Source organism: Sciurus vulgaris, assembly GCF_902686455.1.
Source record: "Sciurus vulgaris genome assembly, chromosome: 5".
Classification (NCBI taxonomy): domain Eukaryota; kingdom Metazoa; phylum Chordata; class Mammalia; order Rodentia; family Sciuridae; genus Sciurus; species Sciurus vulgaris.
In genome coordinates, this window is record NC_136465.1 from 64,980,995 (window position 1) to 65,008,222 (window position 27,228).

Consider the following 27,228-nt stretch of genomic DNA (forward strand, 5'->3'; position numbering starts at 1 on the left):
ACTACCAGTGTTTTCCTTCATGGGAATATTTGGACTCCCCACAATCCCTCAACTAAAGAGTTAATCCCTTTCAAAGCAGGGAGCACTTGATAATCCTTATCTAGCGTTGTAGCCAGGATCTACAGGTAAAAAGTACACATTCTGACTGATTCTGACCTGTGCAGTTTCGCTGTTAAATATTATGATAATTGTGCTAGTATATTTCCTGTTGCTGTAACAAAATACATGAGACTGAATACTTTGTAAAGACATTTATTTGGCTCACATTTGGGTGACTGGAAGTTCTAATCAGCATGGTGTCAGCAAGCTGGCAATAAACCCCTGGCTGCATCAGAACATGGTGGAGAAGTGAAAGGGAACCATCAGCATACAGAAGGGGAGAACGGATGGAACTACTACCCTTAAGGCCCCTACCCTTAAAAAGTTTCCACCACCTCAACACTGCCATATAAGGGACCAGGCCTCCAGTACAAGAACCTTTGAGAGACAAACCACATCTAAATCATAGCAATAACCTGTCCCCTGTCACCAATTATAAATAATGGGTAACTATACAGTCTGAAAGTGATGCCTCTTTTCATTACAAAATCTCTTAGGAGAGTCAACAGATTCAAGAACAGGAAAGGAAAATGATTGTCTGTCAATCTCTGAAGATACTGAATATATCTATTAGGCCTCAGTCTTCATGTAAACCAGAAGATATGCTGTTTCCTGCCTAGAAAGAAGAGAAAATGCATCAGAGTAGCAAAATGAATGTTGACAGTGAAATGATGTTACTACTGCATAGATAAGACAAGCATCAGTAAATTTTTTAAGGTGTTGAATCAAACCTTCATCTATCCATCATCTACCTATCCATCTCCTCAGAGAGGAACAAAATAGTGATCTGGTGGGAAATAACCACTAATTTGCTATTAGTTAATATCTAAATCAGATGTTGACAAATTATGGAACCATGAGTCAAATCCAACCCTGTTTTTGCAAATAAATGTAAGCGGAGCACAGTCAATTAAATTCATTCACTCATGTACTGTCTGTGGCCTCTTTTGTGCTACAAGGGCAGAGTTAAGTAGTTGAAACAGTGACTATGGCCCATAAAGCCTAAATATTTTCTCTTTGTTCCTTCACAGAGTAAGTTTGACAACCCTTAATCTAAATCATAGATCAATCAATAACAACAAAAAAATTGACAAAGACTGGACATGTAAGAAAGATAGCTTAGAAGAGAAAGATGAAAAGCAGAAGGTTGAAAGAGGCTTTCAAACAAATTGCACCTAATTTTGTTATTTTCAAACAATAGAACCTATCTTTGCAACTGAAAATCATCTCCAATGTAATCTCTGGTATACACTGTCACTCTTAATCCAGAAACTCAGCTGGAAAAACTTACAGTCTCTCTGTTTTAACTTGATAAAATAAAAGCTTCCCTTCTTGCCATAGTTATCAATTTAAAAAGTATTAATTGATACTTATTAAATGCAAGGCACTATACAAGACAAATAAATATGAAAAAAGTGATCTTTCTCCCCCACAAAGAGTACATGGTCTAATGTGAAAGAAAGTTATGTATTGAAACAATTTAAAACCAGTGTGATTCCTGCTACGATGGAGGTATGCTCAAGATGCAATGAGAGCATACAAGAAGCCCCTACAAATTTACTCAGGTCAATCTGTAAAGACTTTGAAGAGCAGAAAAAGACATGAGTGTTGAAACATGAGGGGGAGTTTGCCCAGATGATAAATCAGGAGAGGGAAATGCATTCCAGAAACTGAATATGTGTAGTTAGAAGGCGAAGATGGCAGACATAGTCACTTATATTTGAATATTACTGGAGTCTAAATTATGAGAACACCTTGGTGTAGAGATGATGGGTGGTGAAAGATGAGGCTGAATGGTTAGTCCCTGGAGAGCCATCAGAACATAAGCAGCAGGTGAGTTCACAAGTCTCATACAGCTCTAAAAACCCTGTGTTCTAAGTTCATCAGGTTTCCATCACCCAGATACTTCTCTTACCAGCGATAGTTATGATTTCCATAGGTACACTGAATGTCTTCCCAGGACACCTAGAAGTACATAAACAGAAGTCAGCCACTGGCTGCCTAATAGCCACAGAACGCTGCAATTTTTCCCTCTTTCACTCCTCTAGACAAACCCACCCCTAGTGACCCCCAAGAGCCTGGAGCATCTAATGATAGGGTGCCATGCATAATGAAGTCTTTTTTAATAGCCTCATCCCTCTGCTTGAACTTGGTCATGCTTATCCCAGAGTTCTAACTTATATATTTGTAACTGTTCTTGCTTTACAGAAGTTCCCACAGAGCAAGAAGCTACAGAGCAAGGAGCCTACAGCACCAGAAACCTAGACACTGAGGTAGTGGTCTCTTACAGAGATTTACAGAGCTATAAATCAGATAGGGATTTCATGCAGAAAAGGGTTTTGAACTTCATAACCCCCCAATCACACCCCCTCCCAACACACACACTCAAAGAACAATATCATACAATACCATACTATGTCTTAACCATGAGGATTCAGGTAGATCTCAGAAATTACTACAGGTGGCTAATTCAGGGTAAGAGATAATTTTCGGTGCTGTTTCTCACCCAAGAAACATGGGAGTCATTGAAGCAGAACCATTTTCCATCCACAGAATTCCGGATATAGGCACAGTAATGACCAAAGTCAGCCATCCCCACGTGGGCAATCACAGCAAAGAGTTCAAACTGTCCTTCAGACTGGAAGAAGACAAAGCATAAAATAATTCACCTACCACCTCTCTTTTTCTAACCCCAGTCTTCAGAGAGGAAATATTATGTCATCATACATTTATTCAGTACCTACTCTGTGTCAGGCAATGGTACTTCAAAGGTACTAGGAAAAAGTCCTTAACCTCAAAAATCTCACAGTTAATGGAAGAACAAGTATATAAACCAGAATTATAATGGCATGTCTTATAAAAATATATATATGTATATTTACAGCCCAGCACAGTGGCATATGCCTGTAATCCCAGCAGCTTAGGAGGCTGAGGCAGTAGGATTTCAAGTTCAAAGCCAGCCTCAGCAAAAGCGAGGCACTAAGCAACTCAGTGAGACCCTGTTTCTCAATAAAATACAAAATAGGGCTAGAGATGTGGCTCGGTGGTCAAGTACCGAGAGTTCAATTCCCGGTACCTCACCCCACAAAAGACAGTATTTATACAAGGAATTTGGGAAGACTCAATTTTTGCCCTAAAAAAAAAAAAAAAAAAAAAAAAGGAAAAGGAATGAACAGCTAAGGAAGGCCTAAGGGGCTAGGGAAAGTTCTCTAGAGAAGACATATTTTAACTGACCTTAAAAGATGGATAGATCTGCAAACTAGTTATTGGAAAGCAGTATTTTTTTTTTAATGCAGACCCAGAAACTGCAAAGATTCAACAGCTTAACAGAGTACAGAATATTGAGAAAATGAATAGTCTTCATAAGCCAAATTAGGAATTAGAACTTTATCCTCTAATCCCAGGTATCAATCTCAAATTCAAGGTCACCCTGGAAAATTTAGTGAGACCCTATCTCAAAATTTAAGAAAAGAATTAGAACTTTATCCCATGAATGAGGAAGAACATTCAGACCATTTTAAGGAAAGAAACAACATAATCAGATTTATTTTTCTGAAAACAATGTACTTTGAAATAAATGAATAGAAAGTTCAAGTGTGATAGGAAGTCAATGAAATAAATTTTAAAACTACAACAAAGCAAGGAAGAAATGGTAATAACTTGAATGATTACTATCAGCGATAGTCATTAGTGATAATAATCCTTATTAGCTAATCCTTATTAATCCTTTGGCATTTAGTATGCACTTGGTTAAGTTTTTACATAAATTATTTCATTGAATAAACAACACTCTGAAGCAGGTACTAGTATATGCCCTATCTAACAGAGGTACAATCTGAGCTCAGGGACAGAAGATAATTTACCCAAGGACAAAACATAAATAGAAGAGGCAGGTTGAAACCCAGTTCATACTAAAGAAGGTAAGAGTGAAGGTAGAAATGAAGGGACATATTTGTGCAAAATTAGGCACAAATAACTAAAGGTACTTTGTAACTGATTGGATTAGGTAGGGGCATGGGAGGCATTATAAGAATGAATCCCAGATTTCTGGCTTGGAAATTCAGTAAATGTTGATACTATAAACAGAGCTGTTTGAAATTAAGGACAATGAATTTGGGGACTGTGATTTTTCTGTGAAAATACTAAATAAGGAGGTGTGGAGACCAAGGAAAAAAACTGAACAGAAGATATGAACTCTGAAGCCTTCAGTTTGAGACAATTATTAAATCCATGAGAATTAATGAGTTGATCTTCAAAAAATGGAGAGAAGAAGGAATAGAACTAAAACTATTATCAGTTTAGTATCAGCTAAACCAACAGGCAAAAAACAATCTAGCAATGGAGAAAGAAACCCTATGAGAGAAACCTAGGGTATGTTGATTTTTTTATGGATATCATCAATAACATGGAATATCACAGAAAGTTTTAGGGAAAAAGCCCAAAAGCATCCATTATTCCACTCCTTCAAAATCTTAGAAAATCAAAAAAAGAGATAATTCTCCATAAAAAGGAATACTGATGAGAGTTTTGATTGTGAGCAGTATCTCCACATTAGTCAACATGTTCTTCTATCTAAAAAAGTCAAACTCACAGAAGTAGAGTAGAATAGTGTTAACTAGGAGCTGGAGAGGGGAATGGGAAGAGGTTGGTAACAGAGTACAAAGTTTCCATTATAGTTTATAAGTTCTGGAAATCTACTGTACAGTATAGTAACTATAATTAACGGTAATGTATTATAAACTGCAAATTTGCTTTAAAAAATAGATTTTAGGCTGGGCATGGTGGCACACATCTATAATCCTAGCTACTTGAAAGACTGAGAAAGGAGGATCACAAGTTCAAGGGCAGCCTGGGCAACTTAGCATGACACTGACTCAAAAATAAAAATGGCAAGGGATGCAGCTCAGTAGTAGAATGCTTCTGTAAATCCCCTGTACCACACAAAAAAAATTAAAAATAGATTTTAAATATTCTCACCACAAAAAAATAAATACATGTGGTGATGGAGATGTTAATTTGTTTAACCTAATCATTCCACAATGTATACATATATCAAAACATCATGTTGTACACCATAAACATACAATTTTTATTTGTCATTTTAAAATCAATTAACTAATTCAAATATTTCTAAAATTTGATCAACAATGAGTAGAAGGACTTGCTATACATAATATGGAATTGTTTTATTAAAATTAAAGTAGCATATAAAAAAATCAATTAATAACTCAAATTTTTAAAAAATAAATAAAATTGCATTTTCTATAAAGTACTTCTTAAAAAAAAAGGAACACTTCAGTCTAGTTTCTCCACAATCATTTAAACACCCCTAACCTGTGAGAGCAGAGCAAGTGAGGCTAATTCACCCAAAATGGAGGGCCCTGATTATTCTTTACTTCTTTCACTTAAGGACTCTTCATTTAACTTTTTTTGAAATTCAGAGCAGTTCCTGGATTTGATGATCAGTTCACAAGAAATAGTAGAGTTTAGAGGAATATGTTAAATTATACCAACCAGCCAATTATATAATTAAAAAATTCAACAAAATAAATTACAAGAAAAAAAAAGCAGAAAAAACCTAAAATAAATTTAACAAGAAGGAAGAGATGGAGGAAGGAAACGGAATCCAAATGCAAACATAGACCTGGTTTGGATCTAGATTCAAACAAACCACACAAATTAAAGAAGAAATTGGAACACTGGCTAGATATTTGAAAATGTTAAGGAATTAGCTATATTTAGAAACACAGAGCTTACTCTTTAGAGAGACAATGAAATTGTCATAAATATTTAGCAAATGATGTCTGGGATTTGCTTCAAAATGGTCCAGTAAAGGGTGAGGTAAAAGAAGAGGATGAAGATGGTGACAGATCAAGACTAACCATGAGTTTCTGAAGTGGTTTAAGCTGTTTAATGGATACATGTGAATATATTCCTCAGTTCTCTGGTATGTATCTGAAATTTTTAATAACAAAGTGGTTTTTTTTTGGGGGGGGGGTGCGGGGGTACCAGAGGTTGAACATAGGAGCACTCAACCACGAGCAACATCCCCAGCCCTATTTTGTATTTTTTATTTAAAGACAGGGTCTCACCAAGTTGCTTAGCATCTTGCTGTTGCTGAGACTGGCTTTGAATTCATGATCCTCCTGCCTCAGCCTCCTGAGCCACTGGGATTATAGGCATGCACCATGGCACCTGGCTAACAAAGTCTTTTTTAAGCAGAAGAAAATTTATATATAATTCATCAGGCAGACTAGGCAGGAAGAAACAAGAAAAACTGGAAGGAGAGAAAAAAATGAGGTATGAGGTACAGATACCCTGAAGAGGTTAAGAAATCATATAACATATTTTCAATCCTTAATTTTTTTTCAGTACTGGGAATTGAACCAGGGTCCTTTTGAGACCGTATCTCACTAAGTCACCCAGTCTGACCTCAAACTTGCAATCCTCCTGCCTCAACCTTCTGAGAAGCTGGATTATGGGTATGGGCCACAGCATCTGACTTACGGTCTTAATTTTTTAAATATCATGGTTCCTAAGCATGAATAGACAAACAAAATGTAAAAGCAACAATGTTCTAAAAATAGACTCATATATGTGGAAATGTAAAATTTGTTAAATGGAGTATTTCAAACCTATGAAGAAAGGATACTTATGTCACTTTTCTTAGCATTTCCCAAATAAACTCTTATATCATGACAACTAAATGAAACTTTTCTCTGATTAAATCTGGTCCAACCAGCTTGCTACTTTATTACCCTCAAAGTAGGCCTTGGCTGTTTTAATAACAAAGTTTAGTTGCACTTATGCATTTGTACCTATTCCACACGTTATTTTTTTCACATAATGCAAATTTTATTAGAGGTTATGACAAATGAAAACTAGAGATCAAGCGTCATCCAAGAATACACATAGATCTACAGAGCTGTAAATGGAATCACATTTTTTAAAAAGTATGAAATCTGACCATCTGATGCAGGGATCAAGACAGATTTGTGTGGGGCTCATCAACACATGCATTGTAAAATTAAAAGTCAAGAACTGAATTATGAATTCTTTCCCTCAGTGCTTTGAGGCATTTGAGTACAGACACAACATTTAGAAATAAGAAAGTTTTTTTTAATTTTAAAAGAAAATAAAAGTCATTATCAACAGCAAAGGCTGGTAGTAACAGTGAGGTGATAATAAAACACCATGATTCCTTAAGACCACATTAAAATATTGTTTAAAAAAATCAGTGTGTCTTGAAACTATGTATGCATCCATGAATCACATCAAGCTATGGTTGGGTTTTCCTCCCTTTGGATATCCCAGCATGGCAGCAGAAGACAAGATTTGTCAGATAAGAGAATGACACAGAGAACGACACAGCTCACTAACTGAGCTGCTCCATTCACCTGGCCACTGATGTGGACTAAAGAACTTCTGAGTAGGTGACTTCTAGCAGCTGAGGGGTCCAGGGAGGCTGTGGTGCCTAATAAGATTGATGTATAATGGAAAGAAACATCTCACCTGTTCCTTGGCATCACTGAGGTCTTGCTCAGTCAGAAGAATCTGACTGAAATCTAAGCTCTGGGGGAAATACAGTGAGTGGCAGATCTTTTTTGTCCGTGAATTCATGATGGAGAATCGCATGAGGTGGATGGTCAAGGTTTGGGGCAAATGGGTCAGTTTCAAGACCTGAAAAAGCAAAATCACTGTGGAGTAAAGTCCTAAAGCATTTGAAATGGGAAGATTCAGAAAAATATCAAGGCTGGTAGAATGTTCTTCCCCAAAAGATGAATGCAGCATGATATAACACAGAGTTAGAGGCTCCATTTCACTAAATCTGTTGAGTTCCTTCAAGAGTCATGTGACACTTGACTGCCACACCACTGCACACCTTCCACAGAAGGCACCAGCGGTCCCACAGTTCTTCACAGGTCCCTGAAGCCAGAGAAACTATGGAGTCTGCTCTAGGAAGCTCGTCTAACTTTGAGGAGAAAATCCTTCCCACTTCTCTTGGATCTTTTCTTTTCCTTAAAAGGCTCTGTCTCTCAGTGATGTGATCTGACAAGCCACATCTACAGCTATGGAAATCAGAAGTCCTAGGATCCCAGATACTAGCCTAATCCAAATTTCCTCCTCAATCGGCATGAGATGCCCTCAGGGGGTCTGGAAAGATGGTATCAGGAAATCCACTAGAGGCAAACTCAGACTAGTGAAGTATCTGATTTTAAGAAGTAGGTACCTGTTTGCTACGTGTCCTTTTCCCACAGTTCTCACAGAAGCACTTGCCGTTATTGGATAACTCCATGGGCTGGAAGAAACAGCGTAGGGCATCTTCCTGTCCCACCAAGGAGAACAAGGAAAAAGCAATGTTGGTATTTTCCATAGAGAGACCAATTCCCCACACCCTTATGGTGGGGATTCAAGATTTGTGTCCAGTTTTCTCCAAGCTCCCCTGAATGTCTGGCCCAGTGTGGTATATTCAGCAGGGTCTCAAAAAGAATAAAGATTCCACTATTTGGAGAAATAAAATGGGAGGGACATTTTTTTTGTTTGTTTGTTTGTTTGGTGTGTGGTGCAGGGATTGAACCCAGGGCCTTGTGCATGCAAGGCAAGCCCTCTACCAACTGAGCTACATCCCCAGCCCAGGAGGGGCACGTTTAAGAAAACATTTTGAGTAAAGTGGAAGTAAGAGAGAAATTTTTTAATTAATTAATTAATTCTGCCAAATCAAAGGAGTACTTAAACAAAGCCACAGAAATAAAACAGAAAGCTGAAGGAAGATAAAAGAAGCACAGCATTGGCAACACTGGGGTGTGCAAATTCACCAAGAAAAGTTTCTCACCAGTGTTTGCAGGGGCTTTGAGTCCATATCAAAAAGAGAAAGAGGGAGAGTGATCATGCTGCTATTTCTGCTACTCTCCTTGCTACAGTCTAGACAAATCAAGGACTCCTTCATCCGGATCATGTATAGGTCCTGCAGCCTCTCTACCTGCAAGAGAAAGGAAGAGAGCAGTCTACACCATCTCAGGCCAATTATCAGAAGTTGGATCCCAAAGACAGAAAGGGTAGCCACTAAAGTTCTTACACATAAAGGTACAAAAGAGTAATTATATTAGGAACTGTGATAGGATTTTAAATGAATTAACTCTTTTATTCCCATCTTACATAAACATAGTTGAATGAGTTACATGAGTATTATCCCAAACCTCTGAGTTCTCTCGTTCCAGGATCTTACCAAATCCACATCAGTGATTTGGTCCTTAATTAGGTTCCAGACTGTGAGGTACAGCTGAGCAGCATCATGCTGGACAAACACTGGCCAAAAAGAAGGAAGAGCACAATTAGCAAGATCCCTGGAGACTACTCACGCCCTTGTGTCCTAGCTACCAAGATGCCCATGAATAGTCACCACTTCACCTTTTCCTAGCCTTCTCCCACTCCCCAAAAGGCTAAGTTTGCACTACATATTAGGTACACAAAAATTGAAAAGTAAGTTTCATATTGATTTTTGACAGATCCTCTAAAAATTTAAGACATAGTCCAACCATTACATGACCAAAATTTCACTGTCTACATCTACTGTCACTAGGGGGCCCAGCTAGATAGAACCAATAACTCTCTCCTATGTCTAAACAAAGCCAATTCTCTGATTATACTCCTAAGGCCTTTTCATTTCTCTGACTCTTGATGTGTTTTCTTATTAAATTCCCTAAGAATTGAGCACTTTCCCAATATCTGTATCTGACCTAGGTTTTCCCATAGGTTCCTGGGAAGACAAGGAAGGAAAGGACCATCTTATGGTCAGATGATGATGGATAAGAGGAAGCAGGAATCAAGCAGTGAGGTCTATATCTGTTTTATAAGCAAAGGTAAGGTAGATATAAGTGAATTTAAGGGTATTGTTAAACGGAGAACTAGGAAGTTAAAGAAAATGAAAAACACACTTGAGGGCCATTTTATAAAAAGATGGATAAGTACCAAAATGCAGATACTGCAAGAAAGGTGGTTATTTTAAACTAGCTAAAATCTTCCACCCAAACAATATTTTTTTTCTTTCATAATACTTATCACAACTTGTACTTCACATTGTTTGGTTTGTATTGGTTTGTGTTTGGTTTGGGGGTCTGTCTTGCCTCTAAACTTTAAGTTTCATGGAAGCAATGGCTCTTTCAGCCTTGTTTCCTTATGCACAGCAACACTACAATACCTGGTACCCAATCAGTGAACATTACATATTAGTTGAATAGATTGATTAATATACATACCAATGCAGTGAACCCCAAACTCAAAGAGAAACAATCTATTAGTAGGGTTAAACTGATGCTTTCTAGGATTTATGTACAGAAGAAGTATGTTCTACCTCAGAGCTGACACTGGATGTAAAGGAAATTAGATCGTGTTGCCATTTGAAGACAATTTACCCTCATCTGGTCATCCCACAACCAAGAGTCCCCATTCATCTAAGAAATATAGAGTTACCTGCCTATACCACAACATACTTAACATTACAATGCACTAGACATGCTAAGTAAAATTTCTGTCACCAAGAAGCCTCTATTCTAATGGAGGACAGGTATCTAAATAATCATAATTCAAAGAAAATTCCCTAAAGTGTACAAACTGCCATGGAAGGCTAAAGGAAGGAAAGAATACATCTGAAATGATAAAGTGAGGGCCTCCATAAATCTATTCCACTGTAAAAGCAATGAAAAAGGGGGCAAAAAAAGAAAACTCAATAAAGACCATGTGTGGAAAACTCAGAGCTGATATACTTAAGGGGAGAAGTTGAGTTTTTCCTCTAAGTGTGAAATAAGGATATTCACTATTATAGAGACAACTGACCCACTATATGCATAAATTCCAACATGTGGGAAAGAAAAGCATGCAGAAACAAGGTAACATAATATCTCCAAAGGAACATAATAATTCTCCAGGTATTAACAGATCTTGAAGAAAAGGAAATCAATAAATTACCTGACAAAGAATTCCAAAGAATGATTTTTAAGGAAACTTACAGAGATTCAAGAGAATACAGACAGACAATTCAATGAAAACTACAAAGACAATTCATGATATTAATTCATGACATTAATGAGAAATTTCACAAAGAAATAATAAAAAGAATCATTCATAATCTGTAGTGCTAAAAATTCAACAAATACATATATAATTGAGATACTCAATAGCAGAACTGATCAGGCAAAAGAAAGAATATCCAAGCTTGAAGACAGGTCTTTGGGGAAAAGAAAAAAAAAAAAAAGAAATGAAATGAAATGAAAAAGCAAAATTTAAAGAACTAAAAAAGCCAATAGGATATATGGGACACGTATAAACAAGCTAATATTCATACAGTGGGTGCTACAAGAGATGAGAAAGAGCCAGGGGTGGTGAAGCACACCTGTAATTCCAGCCTCCCTTGGGAGGCTGAGGCAGGAGGATCACAATTCAAGGCTAGCCTCAGCAACTTAACAAGACCCTAAGAAATTTAGTGACACCCTGTCTCAAAATAAAGCTTAATAAACAAATAAAAAGAACTCAGGGATGTGACTCATTGGCTAAGCGCCCTGGTTTCAATTCCTTAGTACCAAAGGGGTTAAAAAAAATGAAAAGGGAAAAGGCATAATAAATCTATTCAATGAAATAATCAATGAAAACATTCTAAATCTTAGGAACAGATACAGATATTCAGGTTCAGGAAACTTAAAAGAGTCCTAATAAATTTGATCAAAAAGATCCTCCCTAAAGCAGGAGAGAAATCGTGAAACAACAAAAATTATCAACCAAGCATACTATACCCAGCAGAAATATCCTTCAGAAATGAAGAAGAAACAGAGTTCCCAAGTTAATAACTAAGGGAATTCATCACCAGACTGACTTAGGGAGTGCTGCAGAAGAGAAAGAATGAGGACCACCATCACAAAAATACACAAAAGTACAAAACTCAACAGTCAAGCAGGAACACAAAAGAAAATGAGAAGAGAATCACACCCTATCAAAACAGAAAAACCACCTAACAATGAGAATGGACAAGAAAGGAATAAAGGAGCAATAAATACATAAAACAACCAAAAATTTTTAACAAAATGACAAGAGTAGGTCTTCACTTATCAATAATAACCTTGAATATAAATGGGTTAAATCCCTCAATATTCAGGTTCCAGACTAGATGAATAATTTTTTTAAAATAAGGCTCAAAAATATGCATTTACAAGAAAATCACTTTACTGTAAAGATACACACAGATTAAAAGTTAAGGAACAGGAAAAGATAGCACATGCAAACAGAAACCAAAACCAAGCCAAAGTAGCTAACTTATATCAGAAAAAAAAAAAAACAGACTATAAAGAAAATACTATAAAAAAGACAAAGAAGGTAACTATAGAACGATAAAGAAGTAAGTCAACAAGAAGATACAACAATTATAAATATACATGCACCCAGCACAGTAGTACAGCAAACATTCTTAGACTGAAAGGAGAGATGTACTCTAATAAAATAATACTTGGAAACTTCAGTACTCCACTTTCATCAATGGACAAATCATCCAGACAAAAAAACCTACAGACAAACAATAGAGTTAAATCACGCGGGCTGGGGACATAACTCAGTTGGTAGAGTGCTTGCCTTACAAGTGCGAGGCCCTGGGTTCAATCCCCAGCACCACAAAAAAAAAAAAAAAAAAAAAATACTGTAGACCAAATGGACCTAACACTACAATGAATATTATAAAACACTGATAAAAGAAATTGAAGAGGACACAATGCATCTACAGATTCAATGAAATTCATATCAAAATACCAATGACATTCTTCACAGAACTAGGAAAAAAACAAAGATCCATAGAGAACCACAAAAGACCCTGAAGAGCTGAAGCAATCCTGAGCTAAAAGAACAAATCTGGAAGCATTACAATACCTGAGTTCAAAACATACTCTAAAGCAATAATCAAACCAGTGTAGTACTGGCATAAAAATACACAACTGGATAAACAGACATCTGACTCTCATATTTACTGCAGCACTCTTCACAGTAGCCGAGAAATAGAAACAAATTAAATGTTCATCAATGGATAGATGAATGAAAAAATGAGGTATCCATACACAAAGGAATATCAGTCAGTTACTAAAAAGAATGAAATCCTGTCATTTGCAGGAACATGGATGGAATTGGAGGACACGTTAAGTGGAATGAATCAAACATATATGGACATGTTCCACACATTCTCACTTATATGTGGAAACTAAATAGTTGATTTCATAGAAGTAGAGAGTCAAAGAGTGGCCATTAGAAAATAGGAGGGTAGAGAGAAGAATGGATGGGAAGATGCTGAATAGCAGGTGCCAAAGTACAGTTAGATAGGAGCACTAAGTCCTAAACCTCCAGAGCACTGTAGGGTGACTATTGTTGACAACTATTTACTATGTACTTTATAAGCAATTAGGAGAGAGGAGTTCAAAGCTTCCAAACACAAAGAAATGGAAAGAGTTTAAGGAAAGGGAAAGGCTAAATACCATCATTTTTTCATTACACATGTATAAATGTATCAAATTACCCCATAAACATGTAGTTATGTCAATTCAAGAAGAAAACCAGGATAGTTCAGTTGGTAGAGTGCTTGCCTTGCACACACACAGCCCTGGGTTCAATCCCCAGCACCATCACAAAAAAAAAAAAAATAGTAAACTAGTAATATTCACAAAAAATATACACTAAAATAAACTTTTAAAAGTAAAAGTAGTTTTCAGCTCTATACCAATACTTTTAAAACAAGGGGTCCAGGGTCACATAGTTACCTTCTAGGTGACTGTGTGTGTGTGTATTATGTGTGTATGTGTGTGTTTCTAGGGATTGAACCCAGGAATGCTGTACCACTGAGTTATTTCCCCAGCGATTTTTTAAATTATTTTGAAACAGGGTCTTGATAAGTTGCTGAGGGCAGCTGGAACTTGGGATTCTCATGCTTCAGGCTTACAAATTCTCTTCAGGCTTACAGGTGTCCCCCAAGTACATGGGACCTAATTTCATTCACTGCCCATTAGCCCCTTTCCTCACTCCCTTGTCTCCCAAGCTCCCATCCTCTTTGATCAGAAACAGGAACCAGAACTGAAAGGACTGTCTTACATGGCACATTGTACTTCTGGAGGCAGCAGGCAAACTCCAAGGGTCGCACTGCTTTCTGCCGGCCATCTTGCATCTTCTCCAACAGCAAAAGAAGCTGGAAGGGAACACTTCTTCTTTGCTCTGCTGCTCCCCTTGGCACAGTTATCCTGCCAAATAAAAGCATCCAGGAACTTCCTTTCACCTAGTTGTCCATGCAAAATACATACTGGAATCACTTAGGGAACTTTTATAAAAAATCTCCATGTCCTGACCTCTCCCCACATAAACTAAATCACAATTCTGGGGGTGGGGCCAAGATTATTTAAATGGGTAACTAAGGTAAAGAACCACCATGTTACTGAATTGGTCAAACAGAATACCCTTTTGAGAATACACAGCTGTTGCCTCAGCACCCCCACCCTGTCCAACAATCATGCTAGAGTGAAGGGCAGATGCGCCAGGTTCTGGGTCCACATGAGTGGCAAGCAGTGAAATGTCCAGTCTGAAGCACTTCAAACAAAAAAGACAAATACTAAGTTAAGTCCTGGGAAGAAAGGGTAACATGAAGGGATGACATGTATTTTGGCAATGATTCCCTAAGTTATAGGCATCTCTCAAAATTCGTGTCCATGAAGGGAAAAAGAAGAGAGCACACGACAAAAAAGGAATGAGTGTGCTAGCTATGCACACACGTGGCTCCTCCAACAGTTTCTCTGATGTTGGTCTAGTTTCAAGTCTCTTTTAATCAAATCAATGACTGGCAAATCCTGTCTGAACTTGAAAATCTCCTGAGGAAGGAGTCTTAAAAAGCACCAATGTTTGGCTAGGGTTGTGGCTCAGTAGTAGAGCACTTGCCTAGCATGTGTGAGACCCTGGGTTCCATCCTCAGCACTACAATCAATCAATAAATAAATAAATAAATAATATAAAGGTATTATGTCCATCTAAAACAAAAAAAAAAATTTTTTTTTAAAGTACCAATGTCTGGGCCCCAACCCCAACCAACTGAAACTGAGTAAATGGAGGTGGGATATAGCCTTTATGTACTTCTTAGGCAATTCTAAAGCATAGTCCAGAATATGCAGAAAACATATATTTTTTCTAACAACTTTTGAAAGAAGACATCTAAAATCCAAGTCACAGTGAATAACTGAGTATTTAAGAACATAAAATAGTATACATGTCAATTAGCCTGAATAATAGTCTTACCTCTTCAATATCTTTGTAAAATCCACGTTCATTATGAACACCTGAATCAGGGTATTAAGGCAACAGGTCTGTCCAATGTTGTGTAAACCAACCAGACCTATTAAAGGAAAAGAAAAGAATACTGAGAGTAAACCACGGTTAAAGGATTTTAACAAAACTCAAATGTTTTTCCAGCATCTACTGAGGACACAAAACCCTGTGAAATACTTGAGGTACAAAGAATTCACTAGGGAACTTATAAACACATTTGAGAGAAGATATCAAGCAGGAACCTTTGAAAAGTTAAATAACAGGACAAATTTCATCAGTCCACTAGAAAAAAGATGTCACCCAAAATAGTGTACCATTCATTGACAAATGATACAAGCAGTTCTGCACAAGCAGTTGTTGGAAGAACAAAGGGAAAGAAACTTACTAAAAGCACAACGGGGGTATCATGGGTTCCTCCCAAACTGGTCTCTACAGCTGAGTCAGAATAGCTGCCCATGGGGCTCAGGGATAATAGTAATGCCCAGATAGTCAATGTCAGACTCCAGTGGAGAGGTCCTTGCCCAGTCCCCACCACAAGAATGGAGAAAATCAGAATATAACTTTGGGGAAGATCCACCCACGCTAAATTTACCTCCAAAGGCTAAAATCCAGAAGAAATTTCTAAACTATGAGAAAACCAAAAGATAAAACATTTCTCTATTCCACTAGCAACCAACCTCCATTTTCCCAGCCCAACCAGACTCATCAGACCCAACAGGTGAGCAATTTAAAAGGGAAGCAGTACCACTAATCTCAGAATTCCTGGGGAAAGAGCACTGGTGTATAAGAGGCAGGGCATTAAAAACATCAAAATCCAGGGATAACAGGTAAGCACAGATTTCTGTTCCCAAATCAGCAGGAGCATTTTGACTCCACACAGACTTATAAAGGGTAACAAAAAAGACAGAAACTAATTCTGTGTACTGTGTCACACCAGTGGTTGAAAGCAGTTTCCACAGATTCTCTCACTTAATCCCCCAACAACCCTCTGTGCTCAGTACTATCATTATCTCCATTCCACAGATGCAGAAACTGAGGCATAAGTGATCTGGACCCATGAACCAAAAGCTCTGGTGCTTCAGAGCATAGTGAATAAGTGAAGCATGTCTATGAAGTCAAAAAGAGAAAAATAGGAGGATCTAATGACCATGAGGGTTGTCCCAGGCACTGAAATGTTCTCTTAGATGTTCTCTCTCCCTCTTCATGTTGTTGTTCTTTTCCTTCTTCACGGTGGGTTCTCCTGGGCACTGCTGAGACTCAGCCAGGATTGACTGGCAAGTTTCCCTCAGGAACCCAAACACCTTGCCCATTAATGGTCACTCAAGAATCCCTAGGCCACGGCTGCCTGGCTGATGTTCAGGACTCCACCACTTAACTTCCAGGAGGAGCTCACATGGGCCAAGTGCAATGGAGCCTCTGTGAAAACACACAACAGGTAGATAAAGAGAAGACAGGAGAAAAGCATATTAATGCAATCAGTTCTGATTTCAAAGAGCCAAGTCTTAGAGAAGAGATAACCACTTAGGGAGATTGACTCATAAAGCTCAGGGCTGGAAATACCAACTAGGCTACATACACCTGACCCTCGTTTCCATTTGTTCTTCCCCAGAGTACACTGCCATACCCTATCACTGAACAATCCCCGCCCCCATTCTCTTTTGGTAAGTGATGCAACATTCACCAAGGGACCAGATGAGAAGCTGAGTGTCTCTTTGCTCCTCACCCATCCCCAACTGTCACTTCCACTTAAGGCTTCTCACAGCAAATTCCTTGCTATCCACACCTCTGATTTACTGGGATACTCCTACAGACATCCAAGTTCCAATAAAATGTTCTGTCCTCTGGGAAACCTGTGCTGGGTCCTCAGGAAGGTCTGGGTGTTGCCCATGCTCTAGTGCACTTTGTGCACAGAGCTATTCAAGTAAATAGCTAATTGTATCCTAATGTGAGGAATAGCTATGTCCCACTTGTGGATGTGGTGGTTCACCACTCAGACTACCTCTTCAGCAGACACACATTCTCCAGAACCAGAGGAGTGTTGGTTCTTGACAGAACACATGAGCACCTCTCCATGCAAACCAAAGGTTCGAGTATACAACAAAACCATAGCTATGGATGAGGACCTATAAACTACAAATTCCTCTATTTCCTCCTCTTGACAACACAGAGTTGACACCTGTAAATTCTCCCCAGGATGTCTTGCAATTCCAGGAGAGTTCTCGTATGTGTTTTACAACAAATTCACAACCAAGGATACCATGACACTTTGCACTTCCCTCAAGTGTCCACTGGGTAGCAGCATGTCACTGCCACACAGCAGTCAACCTAGGGAGATACCCTCATATCTCCACGTAGGGGCATGATGTGAAAGTGGGAAACAGCCAGCTCTTCTCACTGCCTAGTGCCTTTGATTTCATCATGTTCCTTCTGAAAAGGCTTCAACTTGTGCCTGCAGCTTCTCTCTCCTCCAGTATAATCTTAGTCTTGTCCACAGGTCTTAGCTGGAGAGTATAGCCATATTGTATTCTCTATGTCCCCTGCTTTCCACCCAAGGGCATATATACAAGATTTCCTCAATGGTTCTCCTTTCCCTGTGCAAATAAATCTGCCCACCTGACCGTTAGGCACTAAATCGTTTTTTATTTATCTAGGACCCTTTTGCTACCTTCAGGAGAGATTCTTAGAAATAAATTACCAGGTAAAAGTGTACAAGGTTCTGACAGGCATGGTTGTGCACACCTGTAATCCCAGCAAGTTGAGGTCATCCTCAGCAACTTAGCAAGACCCTAACTCAAAATAAAAAATAAAAAGGGATGGGGATCTGACTCACTGGTTAAGAGTACTGGGTTCAATACCCAATGCAAAAAAAAAAAAAATTTAAGATTCTTTTTTTTTTTTCAGTCTCTTTAATATTTGACTTTAGGATTCTTAATACATGTAGCTACATGTACCAGCTTATAGTCATAAGTAACCTAAGGCTGTTGACATTGTCAAGGGCAGGTTTCATGAAAGATGAGTCTGGAACTAAGCTTCTTAAAGAAGAAAAGGTATGGTTTGAAATAAGGGATATCTTGATATCTTGAAGCACAGCAGGGATACACAAAAGGTCAGAGTTTGGGGAAGAGGCTGTGGATATGTGCAAAGGACAATAAGCAGGTTTGCATAAATAAATCCAAACTTGACATGGACGAATTATGTGTTTCAGAATATAAATTTTATAAAAAAGTAACTGGTTAACTAAGTCATGGAAACTCAAATCAAGACCATAATGAGACACCAATTTACACTATTCAAGTGGTAACAAAAAGGAATTCTAATAGAATCTGATCATTATACATTATAAACATGTATTGAAATATCATATTGTAATCTATGAATATATATAATCTTATGTGTCAATTAAAAATACATATATACAGAAAAATTCTGATCAAGTGTTGTAGGGAACATGGATAAAAAGGATTTTTATATACTACTACGTGAGGGACATAAAATGGTAAAATCAAGTGGAAAACAACTTGGCATCATCATTTAAAGTTAGACATCCACTCAGTCTCAATCTCAAAATTCCAAATGTTTTTGTTTTTGTTTATTTTGTTTCTGTTTTTTCAAGAGCTGGGGATTAAACCAAGGGCCTTGACATAATAAGCAAATACTCTGCCACTGAGCAGCACGCCCAGACTGCAAGAAAAATTCTTACATGTGTCCCCAGAGACATCAATGACAATATTCATAGTAGGATTGCTTGTATGACAAAATGTATGGATATTATTCACTCATTCATCATGGAATATGAATAACCATAGTGACATCACAAGATGCTGAATTTTAGAAATGCAATGTTAACTCAGAAAAGCAATTCTCAGGGGCTGAGGTTGTGGCTCAGTGGTAGAGTGCCCACCTAGCATGCGTAAGGCCCTGGGTTCCATCCTCAGCACTACATAAAAATAAAATAAAGATATTGTGTCCACCTACAACTTAAAAAAAAGCAATTCTCAGAAGATAACATATATAATGTGAATTATTTTTCTAAATTCAAACTCAAGCTCAATGAAACATTATATTGCTTATACATCAATATATATGTATAAAACTTTTTAAATAGATCATGAAAACCACAAGGGGAATGCAGGAGAATGAAACAGTAGAGAGCATGCCATTGCTTGTAATATTTTAGTTTGGTATTGAAGGAGTTTCATAAGTATTTATTATATCATTAATTAATTAATTGGAACTTGGAGTTAAGGCTAATGGTCTAAGGAGTAAGGGAATCAAGTCATGCTTCTTGCACACAGAGTACAATGCCAATAGGCAAGGCAGAACCGACACAGTGGATACCAAATCTCAATTACGATTCCCTTCCTGCCTTTTCTCCCAATAGCACTCATTTTGACTGGTTGTGATGGGGAGTCTTCAGGAAAAGGCAGAAGGGCTTTCACAAAGCCCTGTCTTCTTTTTTTTTTTTTTTTTTTTTTATTTTATTGTAAACAAATGGGATACATGTTGCCTCTCTGTTTGTACGTGGCGCAAAGGCATACCATTTGTGTAATCATAAATCCACATACAGTAATGTTGTTTGATTCATTCTGTTATTTTTTTTCCCCTTCCCCCTACCCCTCCCACCCCTCTTTACCCTCTATACAGTACTTTCTTCCTCCATACTTGCCCCCCTCCCTAACCCTAACTCTAACCCTAACACTAACCCTTCCCTCCCCCCCATTATGTGTCATCCTCCACTTATTAGCAATATCATTCGTCCCTTGTCTTTTTGAGATTGGCTTATCTCACTTAGCATGATATTCTCCAATTTCATCCATTTGCCTGCAAATGCCATAATTTTGTCATTCTTTATGGCTGAGTAATATTCCATTGTGTATATATACCACAGTTTCTTTATCCACTCGTCAATTAAAGGGCATCTAGGTTGGTTCCATAGTCTGGCTATTGTGAATTGAGCAGCTATGAACATTGATGTGGCTGTATCTCTGTAGTATGCTGATTTTAGATCCTTTGGGTATAGGCCAAGGAGTGGGATAGCTGGGTCAAATGGAGGGTCCATTCCAAGTTTTCTAAGGAATCTCCACACTGCTTTCCATAGTGGCTGCATTAATTTGCAGCCCCACCAGCAATGTATGAGTGTACCTTTCTCCCCACATCCTCGCCAACACCTGTTGCTTGTATTTTTGATAATCGCCATTCTAATTGGGGTGAGATGGAATCTTAGGGTGGTTTTGATTTGCATTTCTCTTATTACTAGAGATGTTGAACATTTTTTCATATGTTTATTGATTGCTTGTACATCTTCTTCTGTGAAGTGTCAAAGCCCTGTCTTCTAACACAGAAAAGCAGAAGTTAAACCAGGTTTGGGAATGAAGAAACTGCTTCCTAGTGAAATTATGCGGAATATTCAGGAGAAAAAAATTGAAAAATTACCAAGTAATGCACCAAATAAATTAAGACTAGCATACATTAAATGACAAATAATAAAAGATAAAATCTGAAAACCATAAGTTATACAGGTAGATGAGTCTTTACCATCCATTACAAGGGCATATTTGAAAGTAGCACTGTACATTTAAAATAAATGACTTTATGACTTTTGCTGGTAAATGGCTAGAACTGGAGACTATCATGCTAAGTGAAATAAGCCAATCCCCAAAAACCACAGGCTGAGTTTTCTCTGATATGAGGATGTTAACACACAATAAGCAGGGGAGGGAAGAATAGAAGTTCAGAAGTAAAAGGAAGAGAAGGAAGGAGGGGTGAGAATAGAAAAAAGAAGAACGAATCACTCCCATAGCACAAGAAATAAAAGCAAGAATCAATAACTGGCATAGATTCAAACTAAATAGCTTTCTCTCAGCAAAGGAAACTATCAGCAATGTGAACTGAGAGCCTACAGAGTGGGAGAAAATCTTTGCCACTCATACTTCAGATAGATCACTAATTTCCAGAATCTATAAAGAACTCAAAAATCTCTACACCAAGAATACAAACAATCCAATCAACAAATGGACTAAGAAAATGAATAGATACTTCACAGAAGAAGATGTACAAGCAATCAACAGATATAGGAAAAAATGTTCAACATCTCTAGTAATAAGAGAAATGCAAATCAAGAGTCCATCTCACCCCAATTAGAATGGCGATTATCAAGAACACAAGCAACAACAGGTGTTGGTGAGGATGTGGGGAAAAAGGTACACTCATACATTGCTGGTGGGGCTGCAAATTAGTGCAGCCACTCTGGAAAGCAGTGTGGAGATTCCTCAGAAAGATTGGAATGGAACCACCATTTGACTTAGCTATCCCACTCCTTGGCCTATACCCAAAGGACTTAAAATCAGCATACTACAGAGATACAGCCACATCAATGTTCATAGCTGCTCAATTCACAATAGCCAGATTGTGGAACCAACCTAGATGCCCTTCAATTGATGAATGGATAAAGAAACTGAGGAATGTATATATATAATGGAATATTACTCCACCATGAAGAATGATAAAATTATGGCATTTGCAGGCAAATGGATGAAATTGGAGAATATCATGCTAAGTGAGATAAGCCAATCTCAAAAAACCAAAGGATGAATGATCTCGCTGATAAGCGAATGATGACACATAATGGGGGGTGGAAGGGGGGCAAGAATGGAGGAAGGAGGGACTGTATAGAGGGAAAAGAGGGGTGGGAGGGGTAGGAGGAAGGAAAAAAATAACAGAATGAATCAAACAGCATTACCCTATATAAATGTATGATTATGCAAATGGTATGCTGTTACTCCATGTACAAACAGAAACAACATGTATCCCATTTGTTTACAATAAAAATATTTTAAAATAATAAAAAAAGAAGAATGAATCAGACCTAACTGTCCCACAATCACCTTCAAGGGCACACTCCCCAGAAAAAAAAAGTTACCAACAGGCCCACCTTTTAAAGGTTCCACAACCCCGCAACAGCACTACACTAAAGACCAAGATTTTTTGTTTCCCAATCAAGACACCAACTAAAGGAGGAGCAGTCTCAAAACTAAAAACAGATCTACTAGAGGATCCAGTCATTCCACTATTATGTATATTTCCAAAGGAAAGGAAATCAGAATGTGAAACAGGTATCTGTATGCCAGTGTTTATGGCAGCATTTTTCACAACAGCAAAGATGGAATCAACCTCCGTGTCCATCAACAGATGAACAGATAAAGACAATGTGGTTTATACAAAACATTATTCAGTGATAAAATCAATTCCCATTACTTGTGGCAACATGAGTCTAGAGAATATTATGTCAAGTGACTTTCTTTGTGCACAGAAACACAAATACTGTATGTCTCACTTGTACGTGAAAGCTAAAAAAGTTGATCTCAGAAGGTGAGAGCAGAAGAGCAGTTCTGGGAAGCTGGGAAGAGTTGGATGAGAAAGGAGAATGGAGAGAGGATAATTAAGGATTCAGTTAGACAGAAGGACTAGCACAGTAAGGTAACTACGATGGAAATAAATTGATTGCACATTTCAAAATAGCCAGTAAAGAGGATTTTGAATGTTACTAGTATAATGAAATAATGTTTGAGGTGGTAGATATTCCAGTTACCCTGATCTGATCACTATATATTATATACAAGTATTTGCCACAGGGTACTATATAAGTATGTGCAAATAATGTATCAATTTTTTTTTTTTTTTTGGCAGTACTGGGGATTGAACCAGTAGAACTCTACCACTGAGCTACATCCCCAGCCCTTTTTTTCTTCCTTCCTTTTTTTCTTTCCTTTTTTTTTTTTTTTTTTTTTTTTTTAATAATTTGTCCTGGGGATTAAACCCAGGAACCCTTAACCTCTGAAAGTCACATCCTTGGTTCTTTTTATTTTTAATTTTGAGAGAGGGTCTCACCAAGTTGCTTAAGGGTCTCACTAAGTTGCTGAGGTTGGCCTCAAACTTGGGATCCTCCTGCCTCAGCCTCCCAAGGTGCTGGGATTACAGGCGTTTGCCACCATCCCTGGTTTATGAGACCCTATCTTAAAATTCTAAAAAGTGAAAAGGAGCCAGGTGTGGTGGTGCACCCCTGTAATACCAGTGACTTAGGACACCGAGGAAGGAAGATCATTAGTTCGAAGTCAGTCTCGGCAACTTAGCAAGACCCTATCTCAAAATTTAAAAAACAAAAAACAAAAAACAAAAAAATACTGGGGATGCAGTTCAGTGGTAAAGCACCCCTGGGTTAAATCCCCAGTACCAAAAAAGAAAAAAAGATAAGGTCTTGCTAAGATGCAGAGGCTCAACTCAAATTTGTGATCCTCCTGTCTCAGCCTTGAAAGTCGCTAAGAGTACAAACATGTTCCACCACACCTTGCCAACTATTTTAAAAGACAGTTATAAACAGTAGTTCCTTATGAAGCTTGGCCTATTACAGTTAAGCTGAAAAGAGAAATGGTGACAGCAGACAATTTCATCAGCTAGAAATAGGTACTTGGGATCATCTTTGACAGAAATCTAATAAAACCGACTAGAAAAGGACCAGCCTGTATTTTTCAGTGACAGTATCCTGCAAAGGAGTATCAAAGGGAAAACACAAAAGTACAGCAACGTTTTGGGACTGATCACAGGGTAGATGAGTGGGTAGGGCAACAAGGGGGAGGAAAGTGAAACTTAAAGATCTAAGGAAAATGGGGAAAGGCAGAGTGGGTAGAGGATGTTCACAAGAACTGCGCAGGTGCAACAGACATCCACCAGAGAAAAAAGAATGAATGTATTTCAAGGAAGCTGAATCTCCAAACTCAACCTCTGACCAAAAAAAAAACAAGTTGTGGGAGCTCCAAAGTACTGAACCAAATTCCCTCTACCCTTCCTGAAATTGTTACTCTTAAAATGAGGAGGAAATATGAATGATGGAAATAATTTGTATAGGCTTACTCCCATAGTAGCCACAGAAACAACAATCAGGGTCTTCAGAGAGATAGCAAAAGAGCCAAGAGCATGATAGGAGGAAACCTGGTTTTGCCTGGTTCTCTAACTTCATGTACTACCAAGCTGGGGGAGCATGCAAAATTGTACACAACTGCCCCCAACTTTAAATGCCTTAAAACAAAATTAACGAGTCAGCAACACAATTTAAGCACCATGACTGTCATTCAAAACCAAGGGCAAAAACAAATTTAAAATTTTTTTTTTTTTTTTTTTTTTTTTTTGAGACAGGGTCTCAGTATTGCTGCCCAAGCTGGTCCCAAACTCCTAGAGGCAAGCAATTTTTCTGCCTCAACCTCCAAAGCTGGGACAATAGGCAGATGCCACCCCAACCAGTTTAGAATCCATTTTTAATGAGTTGTTCATGTTTGCATTTCATGAGAAATGGCAATATGCTAGACACAGACTAGAGTATTTCAGATAAAACCCAAAATAACTGGGAACCTTGGCGCTATTCTCCCCGAAGTTTTTTTAACAAGCTTGCAACGCTTTTGTCATTTCTTTTAAACAAGAAGTCAAGCCAAAAGTTCAAACAAATATATCAGTTGGGGAGGATCATTGGCCCAATATATGCACGCCGTGAATACATCCATTATCACTTGTAGAGCCCAAATAAAATTAATTATCTAGGAGACATATAAGCAGAGTTCCGTTGGATATCTTTCCTGGAAAGAAAACTTACAAAATTAGCCTCAAACTTGCCTCAGGTGCCTAGCAAGCCTCGAGCTTCCACTGATAAATTCCAAGCCCGGGTCTCACAGGAGCTTTGCGCGCCAACGCTGCAAGGAAAGCAGAGCTTCCCAGGTCCACTGGGCGATGCACGCAGGGTCAGCCTGTCTTCTAGCAGGCGCTAGCCTGAGCGCGGTGTTTCCACACGGCCGGGGCCACGCCCCCCTGGCCTCAGTTCTTAGGCTTTCGTTTTCCACTGAACCGAAAGTGAAACTCAGCGAGTGGCTGGGCGCCGGCGGAGGGCGGATCCTGGTTACCTGGGAAACTTGGCAACCTGGCCAAGGAGTAATCCTATTATAGCCAGCTCATCAGCGCGGTGTATTTCAGCATTTATAAATACTATGTTCTCAATCTCTACCATTTGTCCTTGAGTCCACGAATACACGCTGATGTTTGACATTTTCAAGATCTGTGCAATTAGGGAGCACATCACAACCATTTAGCATTTTGTGGTATATATAACAACGAGGATTTTCCCCCCTTTCTGTTTTCCTTTCTGGTATACTATAATTTCTTAAATTGTGTGTCTTAACATCGATGGCTTGTAGATTCTATGAAATATGACACCTATAGTCATCACTCTACTGTTAACGCAGCTCTTGGGAGCCAGCAGTAGAGGATTTGCATTAAATGGTTGAACCTAAGTGATACCCACTCTTTACCGGTGAGTTCTGCTTCCTCAAATGTTGAAATTTGAACATTAGAGAAGCATGCCAAGGCAAGCATATTTAGGAGGTTTTATTCAAAGGTAATAATACAGACTTCTCCTGGGAGGGAGAGGGGGCCATGGCTGATGTTCTAGAGTCCCAAGAAGTGAGCTCACCCTACATCTTTTATACATTAGGGTCTTCTTTGTTCTGTTCTGTTATCTTTCTCCTTACTGCCTATGTGACTAAGCCCAGGAGTTGCCAGTGAGGAGGCAAAAAAGGTGAGAAGCAGATGGGCAGGGGCTAAAGTGATTCAGGCAGGTAAGGGCCTAGGGGACATTAATTAGCAATTCCTAGTGCCCAGCAACTTTTTTGGGAGCGAAGGTACGGGATACACTGACATTCCAATCTCCCAGGGGCGGTCTCCAACTTCCCAGACTCAGTCTCCAACTTCTCCAGACTCAGATGGCCTTCATTCCTCAATTCGACCATATTTCTTATTCTACATTAACTGCCTGTCCTCAATTCTGGCTTCATAAGAAGAAAAGAAAGTAAACCTTTCTGCTCTCTAAATTTAGAGTTAACATTGGTTACGATCTGCCTTTAACATCTAACATTGACTGGGTCCTTGCTATATTTCAGGATTTCCATTAAGAGCTAAACTTAATTTTATCTACAACAGACTGTTGAGGCTCTATTTTTAATTCCAATATTATGGGAGAGAATAAATTTCAAAGAAGTGAAGTGTCCAGCTCCAAGTGATTAGATGATAGGTAGTTACGCCAAGATTCTCAAGGAGATATGACTCCAGAACCATCAGTCTTAACCACCATTGCTACCACCTCCAGCTTTAATTTCATCCCTTTATAGAAAATAATAGATCATTGTAAGTGGGAGTGAAGATACAGGTAAAGTTAAAGGATCTGCAACTTGCACAGGTGAAATGCTTACTACATCCTTGCAGATATATTTCTTGTATGTAGACTCGTGGAGGTGGAGAAACAGAAGGGCTCTCTGCCAGGGACCTCAAATTGCAGGTGCTAAAGCGCGACAAATTTGTGTAGGAAATCAGAATGAGGCCTACCCACAAGTGCTCATTCTTTCTGAAAGCCAGTCACACCTATGGGATTAATGCAGGGATGAAAGCCCCTAAACCCAAAGCTACCAGGACCTTCCTGAGCGCCAGTGGGATCTACAGGAAGGTATGTGTTCTGTTCCAAAATATAAAGGTTTATAAATATGTCCATGCCCAGTGCGCTGGCACACATCTGTAATCCCAGCTACTCAGGGGGTTGGGGCACGAGGATCTCAAGTTCAAGGCAAGTCTGGGCTACTTAACTAGACTTCTGAAAATAAAAAGGGATGGGGATGTAGCTCAGTGGTAGAGCATTCCTGGGTTCAATCCTCAATACTGTGCACACAGTAAGATATACAAATTATCGAGTGCATGTATGTGTATTAGAAG

At 38.5% G+C, this 27,228-nt stretch overlaps 1 protein-coding gene and 1 long non-coding RNA gene across 3 annotated transcripts in view; one reads left to right on the plus strand and one right to left on the minus strand.

Moving 5' to 3' along the window:
* The window catches only part of LOC306661357, a 107,768-nt gene that overhangs the window by 64,273 nt on the left and 16,267 nt on the right, over nt 1-27,228 (plus strand). The window lies entirely within an intron of this gene.
* USP18 (ubiquitin specific peptidase 18) lies at nt 237-25,249 on the minus strand. 2 transcript variants are annotated; one of them, XM_079140675.1, is made up of 11 exons: nt 25,090-25,249; nt 16,577-16,845; nt 15,400-15,496; nt 14,212-14,357; nt 9,326-9,405; nt 8,933-9,079; nt 8,330-8,425; nt 7,612-7,779; nt 2,606-2,737; nt 2,015-2,064; nt 237-715 (listed from the first exon to the last, which is right to left on the minus strand). In XM_079140675.1, the coding sequence occupies exons 2-11, from the start codon at nt 16,737-16,739 to the stop codon at nt 670-672; spliced, it is 1,125 nt and encodes a 374-aa protein (XP_078996801.1). In that variant the 5' UTR covers nt 16,740-16,845; nt 25,090-25,249; the 3' UTR covers nt 237-669. The 2 variants fall into 2 exon arrangements, with proteins under 2 accessions (XP_078996801.1, XP_078996802.1); XM_079140676.1 differs by having other exon boundaries at nt 25,070-25,230.